The sequence below is a fragment of the Miniopterus schreibersii genome (assembly GCF_964146895.1).
Source record: "Miniopterus schreibersii genome assembly, chromosome: 12".
Lineage (NCBI taxonomy): Eukaryota > Metazoa > Chordata > Mammalia > Chiroptera > Miniopteridae > Miniopterus > Miniopterus schreibersii.
The window spans coordinates 69488602-69498880 of record NC_138112.1 but is presented as its reverse complement, the minus strand read 5'-3'; the positions used below and the strand labels follow the sequence as shown (position 1 = coordinate 69498880).

The 10279-nt window shown below is 54.6% G+C and overlaps 2 protein-coding genes across 12 annotated transcripts; one reads left to right on the top strand and one right to left on the bottom strand.

Moving 5' to 3' along the window:
* The first annotated feature begins 515 nt into the window (after positions 1–515).
* RNASEH2C (ribonuclease H2 subunit C) lies at positions 516–1722 on the top strand. The gene is made up of 4 exons (XM_081155719.1): positions 516–762; positions 951–1114; positions 1194–1313; positions 1626–1722. The coding sequence occupies exons 1-4, from the start codon at positions 591–593 to the stop codon at positions 1650–1652; spliced, it is 483 nt and encodes a 160-aa protein (XP_081011845.1). The 5' UTR covers positions 516–590; the 3' UTR covers positions 1653–1722.
* A 105-nt stretch (positions 1723–1827) lies between these two features.
* Positions 1828–9222, bottom strand: KAT5 (lysine acetyltransferase 5). Of its 11 annotated transcripts, none has more exons than XM_081155716.1 (14): positions 8894–9222; positions 8728–8794; positions 8370–8438; positions 8142–8278; positions 7705–7860; positions 7541–7615; positions 7363–7437; positions 6775–7023; positions 6607–6696; positions 4917–5057; positions 4744–4837; positions 2679–2838; positions 2467–2548; positions 1828–2382 (listed from the first exon to the last, which is right to left on the bottom strand). In XM_081155716.1, the coding sequence occupies exons 1-14, from the start codon at positions 8903–8905 to the stop codon at positions 2248–2250; spliced, it is 1542 nt and encodes a 513-aa protein (XP_081011842.1). In that variant the 5' UTR covers positions 8906–9222; the 3' UTR covers positions 1828–2247. The 11 variants fall into 11 exon arrangements, with proteins under 11 accessions (XP_081011842.1, XP_081011840.1, XP_081011836.1 ...); XM_081155714.1 differs by having other exon boundaries at positions 7705–7887; positions 8894–8986; XM_081155710.1 differs by having other exon boundaries at positions 8142–8317; positions 8894–8924.
* Between the last annotated feature and the right edge of the window lie 1057 nt (positions 9223–10279).

Here is a 10279-nt window from a genome sequence, read left to right as displayed (position 1 = left end):
TTTGGAAAACAAACCACAAATTCGTATGAAATACCTTCAACTCATTTGAGGACGAGCTGATGTCCCTCATAAAATTTAAAAGAACCTCCCTACCAATCAACATAAAAGATTTACTTTTTGGAATCGTTTTAATTTTTTAAAGTAAAAATGTACCATTCTACACCTGGAACTAATATAATATTGTGTATCAGTAGAAAAAGATTTTAGTTAAAATAAAAAATACGCCATTGAAAAACGCTTCAAGACCAGATGGTTAGAAAGTCGCCCTGCTGCACTAAGGTTGCCACGGTTGTGTTTGATCCCTGGTCAGGGCACATACAAGAACCAACCAATGGATGCATAAATGGGTGGGGCAACAAGTCGATGCTTTTTCTCTCCCCCCCTAAAGTAAATAAATCAAACTTTAAAATTTCAAGAAAATAAAAAACTGGGACTTAAACACAGGGAGGTGGGGCTTGCAAAGGAGCCTCAGAAACGGACTACGCTTCCCAGGAGGCTCTGCGCCGGCGGTTCAGGGCGCCCCGGGAGGCTTCGCGCGCTTTTCGCGCTGCTCGGGTCTCAGTCAGCGAGACACCGCAGCTGGGCAGAGGATGGAGAGCGGCGACGGCGACGACGGGAAGAAGCACCGCATCCACCTGCGCCCCCTTACTCTGCGCAACGCCGCCCCTGTCACGCTGCACCTTCTGCCGTGTGAGGTCCGGGTGAGCCGGCCCGCCCCTGTGGGGCGCTTCTTCACCCCGGCCATCCGCCAGGGCCCCGACGGTGAGCGCTCGCGGCCGGACTGCGGCTCCCGGCAGCCTCCGCGCCGGCGCCGCGCTGTCGTGGGCGAGGACCCGCGCGAGGGCTCCTGGGAATCGCAGTCCCCCGGAGGCGGCGGGAGGGCCGCCCCGTGCTCGCCCCGCTGGGCCTGGGTCAGGCCCTCACTGTGGCCCTGCGCCTGCCTCCTTCAGGACTCGAAGTGTCGTTTCGGGGCCGCAGCCTGCGGGGCGAGGAGGTGGACGTGCCGCCCGGCCTCGTGGGATACGTGATGGTGATGGAAGAGAAGGGAGACGCGTCGGTGGGGAAGCAGGACTATTCAGAGGGTTCGGGCAGTGCCGAGCTGGAGCGGGACTTCGTGAGCACAGGGGCACAGGGGTGGCAGGGGGTGCGGGCGGGAGCGGCGGCCCCGATGCTGAGCCGGGCGCCTTCCGCAGGACCGCTTCATCCGCGCCTCCGCCAGTTTCAGCCGCTTCACCCTGTGGGGCCTGGAGGCCATCCCTGGCCCGGATGCCAAAGTACGTGCCGCCCTAACCTGGCCCAGCCTCGCCGCAGCGGTGAGTAGATAGATGGGCCCTCTTCTTACCAGGCTCATCCATCCCCCCTCTCTGGCTTCAAAGTTATTTACTGGGTTGTCCAGAATCTTGCCCTAAGTGGATTTGGGGCATTGGGGTTGTGGAGCACAATGGGGCTGCTGGAGCCTGGCTCTGACTGGAAGGTTAGATGGGGTTAGAGCCGCGTGGCTCCCCCACCATTCTCGGGCCTGCCTAGAGAGGCTGTTATTCTGAGCAGCTGAGTCCCTCCCCAAGTATGTGGACCACCCAGCCACTCCATCTCAGAAACAGTAGTAAAGGTGACTCCTGTTGCAGATCCATGCACAGGTGCGGGAGGACTGACGACCAACCACAGCTTGAAATTGAAAGCCACCAATCCCTTCACACCAATAAACGAGCTCTTCACTTTGGACCTACTGATTCCATCACCCCGATAAACGAGCTCTTCATAGCACCCGTGAGTTTGCCCGCACCTTGGAGCAGCTACTTCCCCCACAAGAACCTTTCACGGCTCTGGTCTATAAAAACAATTTTATTGTCAGGGAGCAGTGGGGGCAAAAGAGGCCAGAATTTTGCAGCCAGTACCCACCTCACCCCCAATTCCTACTTTACAAAAGAAATTTTTTACAGCTACCAGCTCTCTGTACAGAGTGCCCCCACCCCCATCTCACTGTACACATCTGCCTGGCTCCCTCTGGTCCCTGGATCACAGCAAGCCTGGGCCTGCAGCCAGCTGACCTTAAAGTTGACCTGAGCCCTGAGCTCACTTCGGTGCTGTGCACCAACTGGCCCCTACCAGGCCAGTCCTCTCCTTGTGGAACTGTCCTCAGCCTGGTCCGTCTCCCTTAGTGTCCCCCTTGGGGGTCCTGATGGGGGCGGAATGGCTGTCAGCTCCAGTTCTGCGGGCTTTGTCAGTGCTACCATGGGCTGTGCCTGGTCACCACTTCCCCCTCTTGCTCCAGTCCTTGGGAGTGAAGTGCAGACACTTGGAGTCGATGCGGAGGAGTCGCTTGAGCATAGCCCGTTCGTGCCCATCCACGATGTCCTCTGACAATGTGAGGATATACTGGCCCTGGGCAGGGGGGACAAGGCAGGTCACCCACGGGGCCTGCACTCCGCACCTCCACACACCTGTTTCCCCCATCCACCTCCCTACCTTGTAGTAGTTGATGAGGTTAAGGTACTGTAGAGTGGAGATGACGTCCTCTTTCTTGATGCTGGTGATTTCACTGATCTCACTGTGGGAGCACAAAGATCAGGTCCCCTGGGGCCCTTCATCTTTGTCCCAGGCCTCCAGGAGCCCCAGGGTAAGAAGCCTGGAAACACAGGCCAGGCCATGCACCCCCAGGTAGGTGGGGCCAGGCTCACTTTATGGTGATCTGTGGCCTCTCCCCACTCTCAGACTTCAGCCCCATCAGGATCTCCAGGATGGTCTGGGACCAGTAGCTTCGGTAGGACAGGAGGCCAAGGTCCGAGAGGGGCTTCTCAGGGGTCCCCGTTTTCCCTTCCACTTTGGAGAGTTCATAGCCTAAAGCAATGGAGAGGGAGGGAATGGGTAAAGGGTCGCAGCTTCACGTGATCAGCGCTGAAGAGCACAGGTGGCAGAGGCAGACTGCCTGCTTCCCATCCTGGCCTTGCTGTGTCGCGGTTCTGTGAGCTGGGGTGTGTGGCTTGTCTGCTCTGTGCCTCAGTTTCCGCATAAAGGACTAGGGAGCATTCACTCTTCACCTGTGTGCCAAGCACAGTGGAAGGTATTGAGGGCACTGAGAGAAGTGGCTACAATCAACTGGGAGGGGTGTTGAGTCAGTGAGAGGTTAGAAGTGGGGCAGGAGAGGCAGAGAAAATGGCTTCTAGAAAGAAAGTGCCTCCAATTTTCCTGTGTCTTCCCACATTCTCTCTGAACTTGGGTATGTGAGGAGGGAAGGGGGCAGGCCCAACCTGTTCCAGGCCTGAGATGCTCCCCCTAGCTGTGACCCCAGGAGCATCAACAGCTCTAAGACCAGGCTGGCCTGACCAGATGGTTGTGAGGCTGCGGAGTGCCAGAGTGCTTCCCAACTCAGAGGGAAGACATTTCTCCCTCTTGAAGCTTTCCCTCCCACTCTGACTGCACCGCCCTCCCTCCTGCTGACCCCTGGGCACTGGCAGGCAGTTCCTGGTGAGACCTCAGGCCCTGCAAAACCCTACATGCTTCACATTTCTTGGTAGTCTTCATTCACCCAGTCAGGACCCTGGGATGTCTCTACAGCTTGTAGAAGCCCTTCCTCACCCTCAGTCATAACCATTCCGTGTTGCACCATAGTCTGTTCTGCTTTCTTCCCCTTGGTGCATCTTTATTTATCAGCCAGTCTGGCCCTCTTGCCCAATCTTATGACTTCCACCAAGAAACCCGGTGGTGAGAAGGACAGAGAGGCTGGTGCTTTGGGGAGAGGAGGCACAGAAAAGAATGGGCACACGCTGGGTTCCTACTTAACCTTGCTGGGTCTGTGGTGCATGTAGAGTCCTGACAGATCAACTGGACATCACCGGCCACCTCAGCTGTAGGGAAGGCCTAGCCCCTCCTCAGTGTCCTCCTAACATCCACCCACCCTGTGTGCCAAACTGAGCACACCTCCTTGGTGGCCCTGCCTGCATCCCCTCTCCATTGAGGTCTGAGCTCCACAGCCCCATTAAGCAACTGCCTGCTTTACCAGGCTGAGGGCTTCCTAAAAACATGACTCCCATCTTACCATCATTCTACCAATAAAGTTTCTCAAATGGACCATGAGTTGATCAAGTCAAGCCTTTGTGTCTTTCCCGAACAGCTAAGGCTCTCTCCCTGTCTTCTAGCGCAGAACTTGGTTATCCCAATTGAATGGTGAGTTGAATAGAATGGGAGTGGGAGGCTGGGAAGCAGAAGGGAGAAGGGGTTGGGGGGACACTGAAGAGCTCATGAAGGATGAGGGGCAGAGGCCCTTTTGGGCTTTAAGAGACTGATGTGACATGATACAAGGAATAAATGCCATATCCATGCAAGTCAGTGCTTCCATCTCCCTGCTGAGTTAACAGCATTTTGAACATCTGTCTACCAAGCTCAGGAGACAACTAGTCCTCACCGAGGAACTCACACAACAGTAGCAGAGGGATGAGCAACAGTGGCTCACTTGGCTTCTGCTCATGACCCTGGGCAGGAGTAGATGAGTCAAATTTGGGGGATGCTTGGATCCTTGGCCAAGGAACAGTGAGGGGCTGAGAACCTAATCTAGACAAGAGAATGAAAGAATCTTGGAAGAGTCCCATCTTGATTTTTGGCCAAGGTGAGTGGGCTGCAAGGCCAGAGCTGAGAATCACAACAACCCGGCGTATCTGTATGTGAGGCCCCGATGGGAGTCCTGGTGCTGGGCCTGGGCCTGCCAGTACCCACCTCTAGCCCCTGGCCGTGAGCATAAGTACTCACTGAATTCAATCAGCAGCTTGCCATAGCCCCGACGCTGGTAGGGAGGCAGGGTCAGGATGCAGGCCACATTGTAGTCTTCTGTTGATTCCTTTTCCTGTAAAGGTGCAGGTGAGTGTGAGGGAAGGGGACCCTGTTCAGGGTAGGGCTGAGCGACAGGCTGGATAAGCACTCACCTTAGAGAAGTAGCCCACGATGTGGAAGCCCTTGCAGTCATACTCCGTCATGACATAGAAGAGGAAAGGGTCTGTATCATAGTACAATGTCTTGTGGTCAAGGAAACACTTGGCCAGAAGACACAGGTTCTGGGAATAACTCTGAAAAGGAAAAGGCCTGTTACCGCTCTGGGTACCCTGCTTCAAGCATGGCCATTGGGCCAGGGTCAACCAGGAGCTTGTTTATAGCCCAGGCTGATTGGTGATGAGCATTCCTCCCTGAGGCCTGACCCATTCCATCAGTCAGGCTGTTCCTGCCACTCAGGCAGGGCCACTTCACAGTGAAAAGGAATCCATGGACCAGCCCATTGAATAACCTGCCTCCTGGTGAGTTGGGCAGGTTTACCCCTGCTCCCCATGCCTCCACCTAAGTGGGTCCTGGGGGCCTCCACTGCCCTCTGCTGTAGTTAACAGTCAACAAACTGACATGTACCTAAGACTGACCAAGGCTTATAAGAAGCTCTGCCCATGTGACAGTCCTAGGAGTCTGGCTGTCACAATTCTTCTGCCTACAGTCACATCTCTTAGGAAATGACCTGGTAGTCTACAACTCAGGTAAGGAATTCTGAAATTTAACAAAATAACAGCCTTAGGAGCCCCACCCACTAAAAAATTTATAATCTTGCTATTTTACCTCTGCACATAATTTATCCTGCATTTTAGACATAACTTTCTTTTAAAATATATCTTTATTGATTTCAGAGAGAGGAAAGGAGAGAGAGAGAGAGAGAAACATCAATGATGAGAGTCATTGATCAAGCCCGAAACCGGGCATGTGCCCTGACCGGGAATCGCACGAACCCTGATCGCCTGGATCCTAGGTCGACTCTCAACCGCTGACCCATGCCCGGCCGGGCCAGACATGACTTTTTAACTACATGCCAGGCACCACGATCTGGATGCCCAAGTCCACACTTAATAATACGTAACAGTGGTTAGAAAAGTATCTTCCCCTCAAGCTCCCCCTGCACCCAAGTCAGAGCTCTCCCCTGCCAGTCAAGGTACCTGCCTTTCCCTCACCACCCTCTCGGCCCCCGGAATGGGGGAATCTCTCAATGGTCCCTCCAGTTACTCCTCCCTACAGCCACAGACTAAAGTAAGTATGAAGCCCCAAACTTATGGTGTCCCCAACTCCTCCCCAACTGACCTCATTCCCACCTCTTGAGCTGTCCCTTGTAACAGTCTTCCCTCCTCTCTGCCCTTCAACCAGAAGGGTCTTTGCCTTTCACCACACTTTCTCTCTACATCCATGCCTGCCCTTCAGAACCCCCCTGCTTGGGAGTCCCTTGCCCACCTTGTCCTTCATGTCAAGGCTCAAAACTCACCTCCTCTGTGAAGCTTTGCTGACTATCTCCTCTGGGTCCTAATAACTCATTTTCTGCTTCATGACACTTAACACTCTGGGATCTAAAGTGGCCATTGATGTGTCTGTTTTCCCCATGGACTGAGCTCTCAGAGAACAGAGATTATGTCTAATTTCTGGTCATATTTACATCTCTCAGCATCTATCCTTCAGCAGGAACTCAATAAAAATGAGGTGAACCGACATGTGGCCAGACTGGTCAGTTTTCCTAGCAGGAAAAAGCTGCTCATTTGACTTCCCCCAGACTCTTAAGTTCCAAGGACTCCCCGTTGTCCCCCAGCCACTGACCTTATTCTTACGTCCATCAATCTCGAAGAAGGAGATGGTGCCCTTGCGGTAAATCTCGTTGCCTGGAGGATGTCGCAGGTCACACTTGGTCTGAGGGAGAGAGGTGGATCAGGGGAGGGGGAGGAAGGGTTGGGGTGCTAGTAGGGCAGCACCTGGAACCCCTCATACCAAGTGACGCTGCAGACACTTGAGGCTACGACCATACTTGAGGCAGAACTCGCAGAGATAGAGGACTGGCAATGTGGTGAGCTCCTGTGGGTACGGGGAGAAGTACCACGGCTTGAGGCGGTGCCGGCCCAGCTCGATGCACTCGATGTTCTTCATCCGGGTGACGATGTCGTCGTGGCTCCGGTCAGACACCAGGCTCCCAGTCATGCGCGGAGCTGACGGTATTCCATCTGAGCTGTCCTGGGAGTCCTGCCCAGGGCCAGTGGAAGACACCAGGTCACAGGAGACTACAGCTCACATACCCCCCTCCACCTCCAGGTTCTCTTGTTGAAGCCTAACAGCAATCCTATGGGGGAGATACCATGTAATCCCCACTTTCCAGATAAAGAAACCAAGACTTGGAAAGTCTTAATTCAAAACTTGGGTAAGATCACCCAATGACTGACCTCAACCAGCTCTGCCTAGCTCCTAATCTCATGACCACCATGGCTACCAACCAATGGTTTATTTCTAAACTAGCCACTCAACTCTCCACTCCTCTTCTATGTCCCCTCCTTCCCACTCAGCTTCCCTCTTCCCGAGACCTACCTCATCAGTGCCCAAGCAATTTGATTTTCGCTTCCGTCCTGGCTGAGCCGCCACTGCCCTGCGGGCTGATCCATTCTGTAGGTGAGGTGATAGGAATAGAAGTGGTTATAAGATGAGTCTGAAAGGGGCTACAAGAAGGTACAAGAAAGGAAGGGAAGAGATGGTTTGAAGGACTCACCTGAGGAAAAACTGAGGCTGGAGCTGTCTCACAGGGCACTGGAGTTGCTGGTGAAACCACCTCCACCTTCCGTTTCTGCAGAGAGAAACCAAGAAAGGTGGGTCAGAGGGTAGAGAAGGGGGGACCTGAGAGGAAAGCAAGGTCCCTGGAATTGCTGAGGGTACCGTTGAGCGGTGGTTGGGCTGCAGGCAGGAGCTGGAGGAGAGCGGCTGGTCGGGCTCACCACCGGGAATGGCCTCCCGCTCCTTAGGCAGGTTGAAGCGGAGTGTGATCTGGACCGGGATTGGCAAGGTCTTCCCGCTGGCCTGTGCAGAGGCCGGCTGTAGAGATAGGTCCAGGGTCTTCCTCTGGGGTGGGGATGGTGGTGGGATGGGGAAGGGGAGTAGGGGCCCTTCAGCATGGAGTGACCAAACCCCACCCTCTCAAGGACACAGGAATAGCCGCTGGACTCTGGAAGCTACATCTGCAATATGGTCCCCATCCTTTGCAAGCTGAAGCCAGGGTGGGAGGGTGCTGCCTCCAGCCCATCCAGGAACCACTGAGGCCAAGAGGAGAGAAGTAGGAGTCAGGAGAGAAGAGTTGAAGTTGGGGACCTACTCACCACCTCTCTCTCTGGAGAGCCAGGGCGTGACCCAGGAAGTCCGTTCTTGGTGGGGGTCTTGGCCTCTTTCTTGGGGAACTGGATCTTCTTCAGGTCCAGCCGTTCGTGGGTCACCCATTCATCCAGGCGTTTGTTGACTGCAGCAGTGGGGATGGCTCAGGAAGGAATGCCAGAGACTACCCTCCAACCCCACCTTGCAGCCCCTCCTCACCCCCGCCCAGCACTCACAGTCAATGTAGTGAACATAGAAAAGCTTCCGGCCACTGATGTCCTTCACGCTCAGGATCTCGGCCAGGGCTGTGGGAACAGCATAGGGACATTAGAAGGGTCGGGCCATGAGGCCCCACCCTTCTGCTACCTGATGAACTCCACCGCCAAGCCTGATCCCTACACCCCAGCACTTGGAAGCTCTCGCCCAAGCCCCGCCCTATCCATCTCCGAGCCGCTACAAGCCACGCCCCTCCAGTGTATCTGCGCCCCGCCCGCCCCAGAATGCTCCAGGCCCCTCCCCCTCCCTTGGGTTCAGTTGACTCCCTCCCGCCCCTCGCCCTTCTATTCCTTAGCCCCGCCCCCCGACGTCACTCACGCCACTCATCTTCGTTGTCCTGGTTCCGCCGCAGCACCGGCAGGCGGCAGCCTTCGATTATCTCCCCCTGGGGAGACAGCGCGGCGCCAGGGTCGGCTACTGGGGGTCCTCGGGCTCTACCCACCTCCCCTGGCTCCCTCCGCCCCGCCCCGGGCACCGGACTCACCACCTCCGCCATCTTCCCTCCCTCCACTGCCACTTCCGGCCCCTCTGGGAGACGTCACTTCCGGGACTGAGCGCGTCGTAGGCCCGGGCTTCCCGAAGCCGCTCTGGACAAGGACCTTTGAAAGACACCAGCGCCCAGCTGGAAGAGGGAGGCCGGCCCGTTTGGCTGGCAGGAGAATGAGGTGTTTTAAGTCTCGGGCCAGGTCCTGGGTGAAATCCCCACAACGTGCACAACGATTGGAGGAAAGCTGAGTCCGTCACGTGACGCTCACCGGGTGCGACGCCAGTCACGTGGGTGCAGCGCGGGTCACTTGGTACCTGAGTTGTGCTGAGGCGGTGGCGGGTTCCGGCGTCTCCTAGTGGCGGTGAGAGGCGTCTAAGGGAATGAACTGCGCGTGCTCGGCGGGGTGGGGCGAGGGCGAGGGCGGGGTGGTCTGGAGGGTTGGGAGGCTGGAGAACTGGGTGGGACTGAAGGGAGTGCAATGCCTGGTCAAGTTTGTGCACTTCATTCCTTACTTATGGGGACTCACGGAATATTTCTAGGGTTTTTTGTATATTAGGTTTATAGTTATAAAAGTAGTGCAACATTATTCACTCAGACATTCAACAAATGCTTAATAATCTCCTATCATGTGCGAGGGGCTATTCTAGGAGCCTGGAACGCATCAGTGAGTGAAGAACTGTGCCCTCATAGAGCTTACATCTGAGAGTTGCGAGGAAAAGAAGGGTTTATGTAACGAACAGTAAATACACTAAAAACGAAATTATTTAGTATATTAAAGACAGATATGTGTTTGGGGAAACCTAAAAATGCACAAGGTAGGGATGATGGGCAGGTAGGTTGCAATTTTCGGTAGGGCACTCACGGCACACCTGGCTGGAAGTATTACTTGAGCAAAGGTTTAGAGGGGGAAGGGAGGAGCCCTGCAAATACTTGGGGGAGGGGGAGAAAAATCGAACTTCAGATCATCTTGGGGGGAAATGTCCCCAGTGAACATTTTGGTTTGAGTGTCCTATAGAGTCCTGTGGATAATCTATGGCCAGCTGGCCATATCCAACCTTTGGCTGGTTTTCCTACAGCCAGTGAGCTAAGAATGGGTGTGTGTGTGTGTGTGTGTATTTTTAAATATATCTTTATTTACTTATTTATTGTTAATCCTCATCCAAGGATATTTTTTCTGTTGATTTTTAGAGAAAGTGCAGGGTTTTGGCTTGAAGAGTGTTAAGTGTTCGCTCAGGGAAATAGGCCTCTGTCAGGTTGAGCAATCTACCTCAAGGTGTCACCTGCCTTCCATTCTACGTCATCAGCACAGGGGACCTCAGCTCCATCCTACCACCTTCAGAAGAGCTTCTGTGCCAAAGCAAAAGAGAGATTCTGGTTGCTGTA

What these genes read in the sequence shown, in the direction of transcription:
- RNASEH2C (XM_081155719.1), top strand. Translation starts at nt 591, where the DNA reads ATGGAGAGCGGCGACGGCGACGACGGGAAGAAGCACCGCATCCACCTG. An exon ending in CATCCGCCAGGGCCCCGACG is followed by an intron (nt 763 to 950) that starts GTGAGCGCTCGC and finishes TGCCTCCTTCAG; the next exon opens with GACTCGAAGTGTCGTTTCGG. An exon ending in GGCCCAGCCTCGCCGCAGCG is followed by an intron (nt 1,314 to 1,625) that starts GTGAGTAGATAG and finishes CTCCTGTTGCAG; the next exon opens with ATCCATGCACAGGTGCGGGA.
- KAT5 (XM_081155708.1), bottom strand. Translation starts at nt 8,905, where the DNA reads ATGGCGGAGGTGGTGAGTCCGGTGCCCGGGGCGGGGCGGAGGGAGCCA. An exon ending in CAGCCTCAGTTTTTCCTCAG is followed by an intron (nt 7,438 to 7,540) that starts GTGAGTCCTTCA and finishes CCTCACCTACAG; the next exon opens with AATGGATCAGCCCGCAGGGC. An exon ending in TCGTGGGCTACTTCTCTAAG is followed by an intron (nt 4,838 to 4,916) that starts GTGAGTGCTTAT and finishes GCACCTTTACAG; the next exon opens with GAAAAGGAATCAACAGAAGA.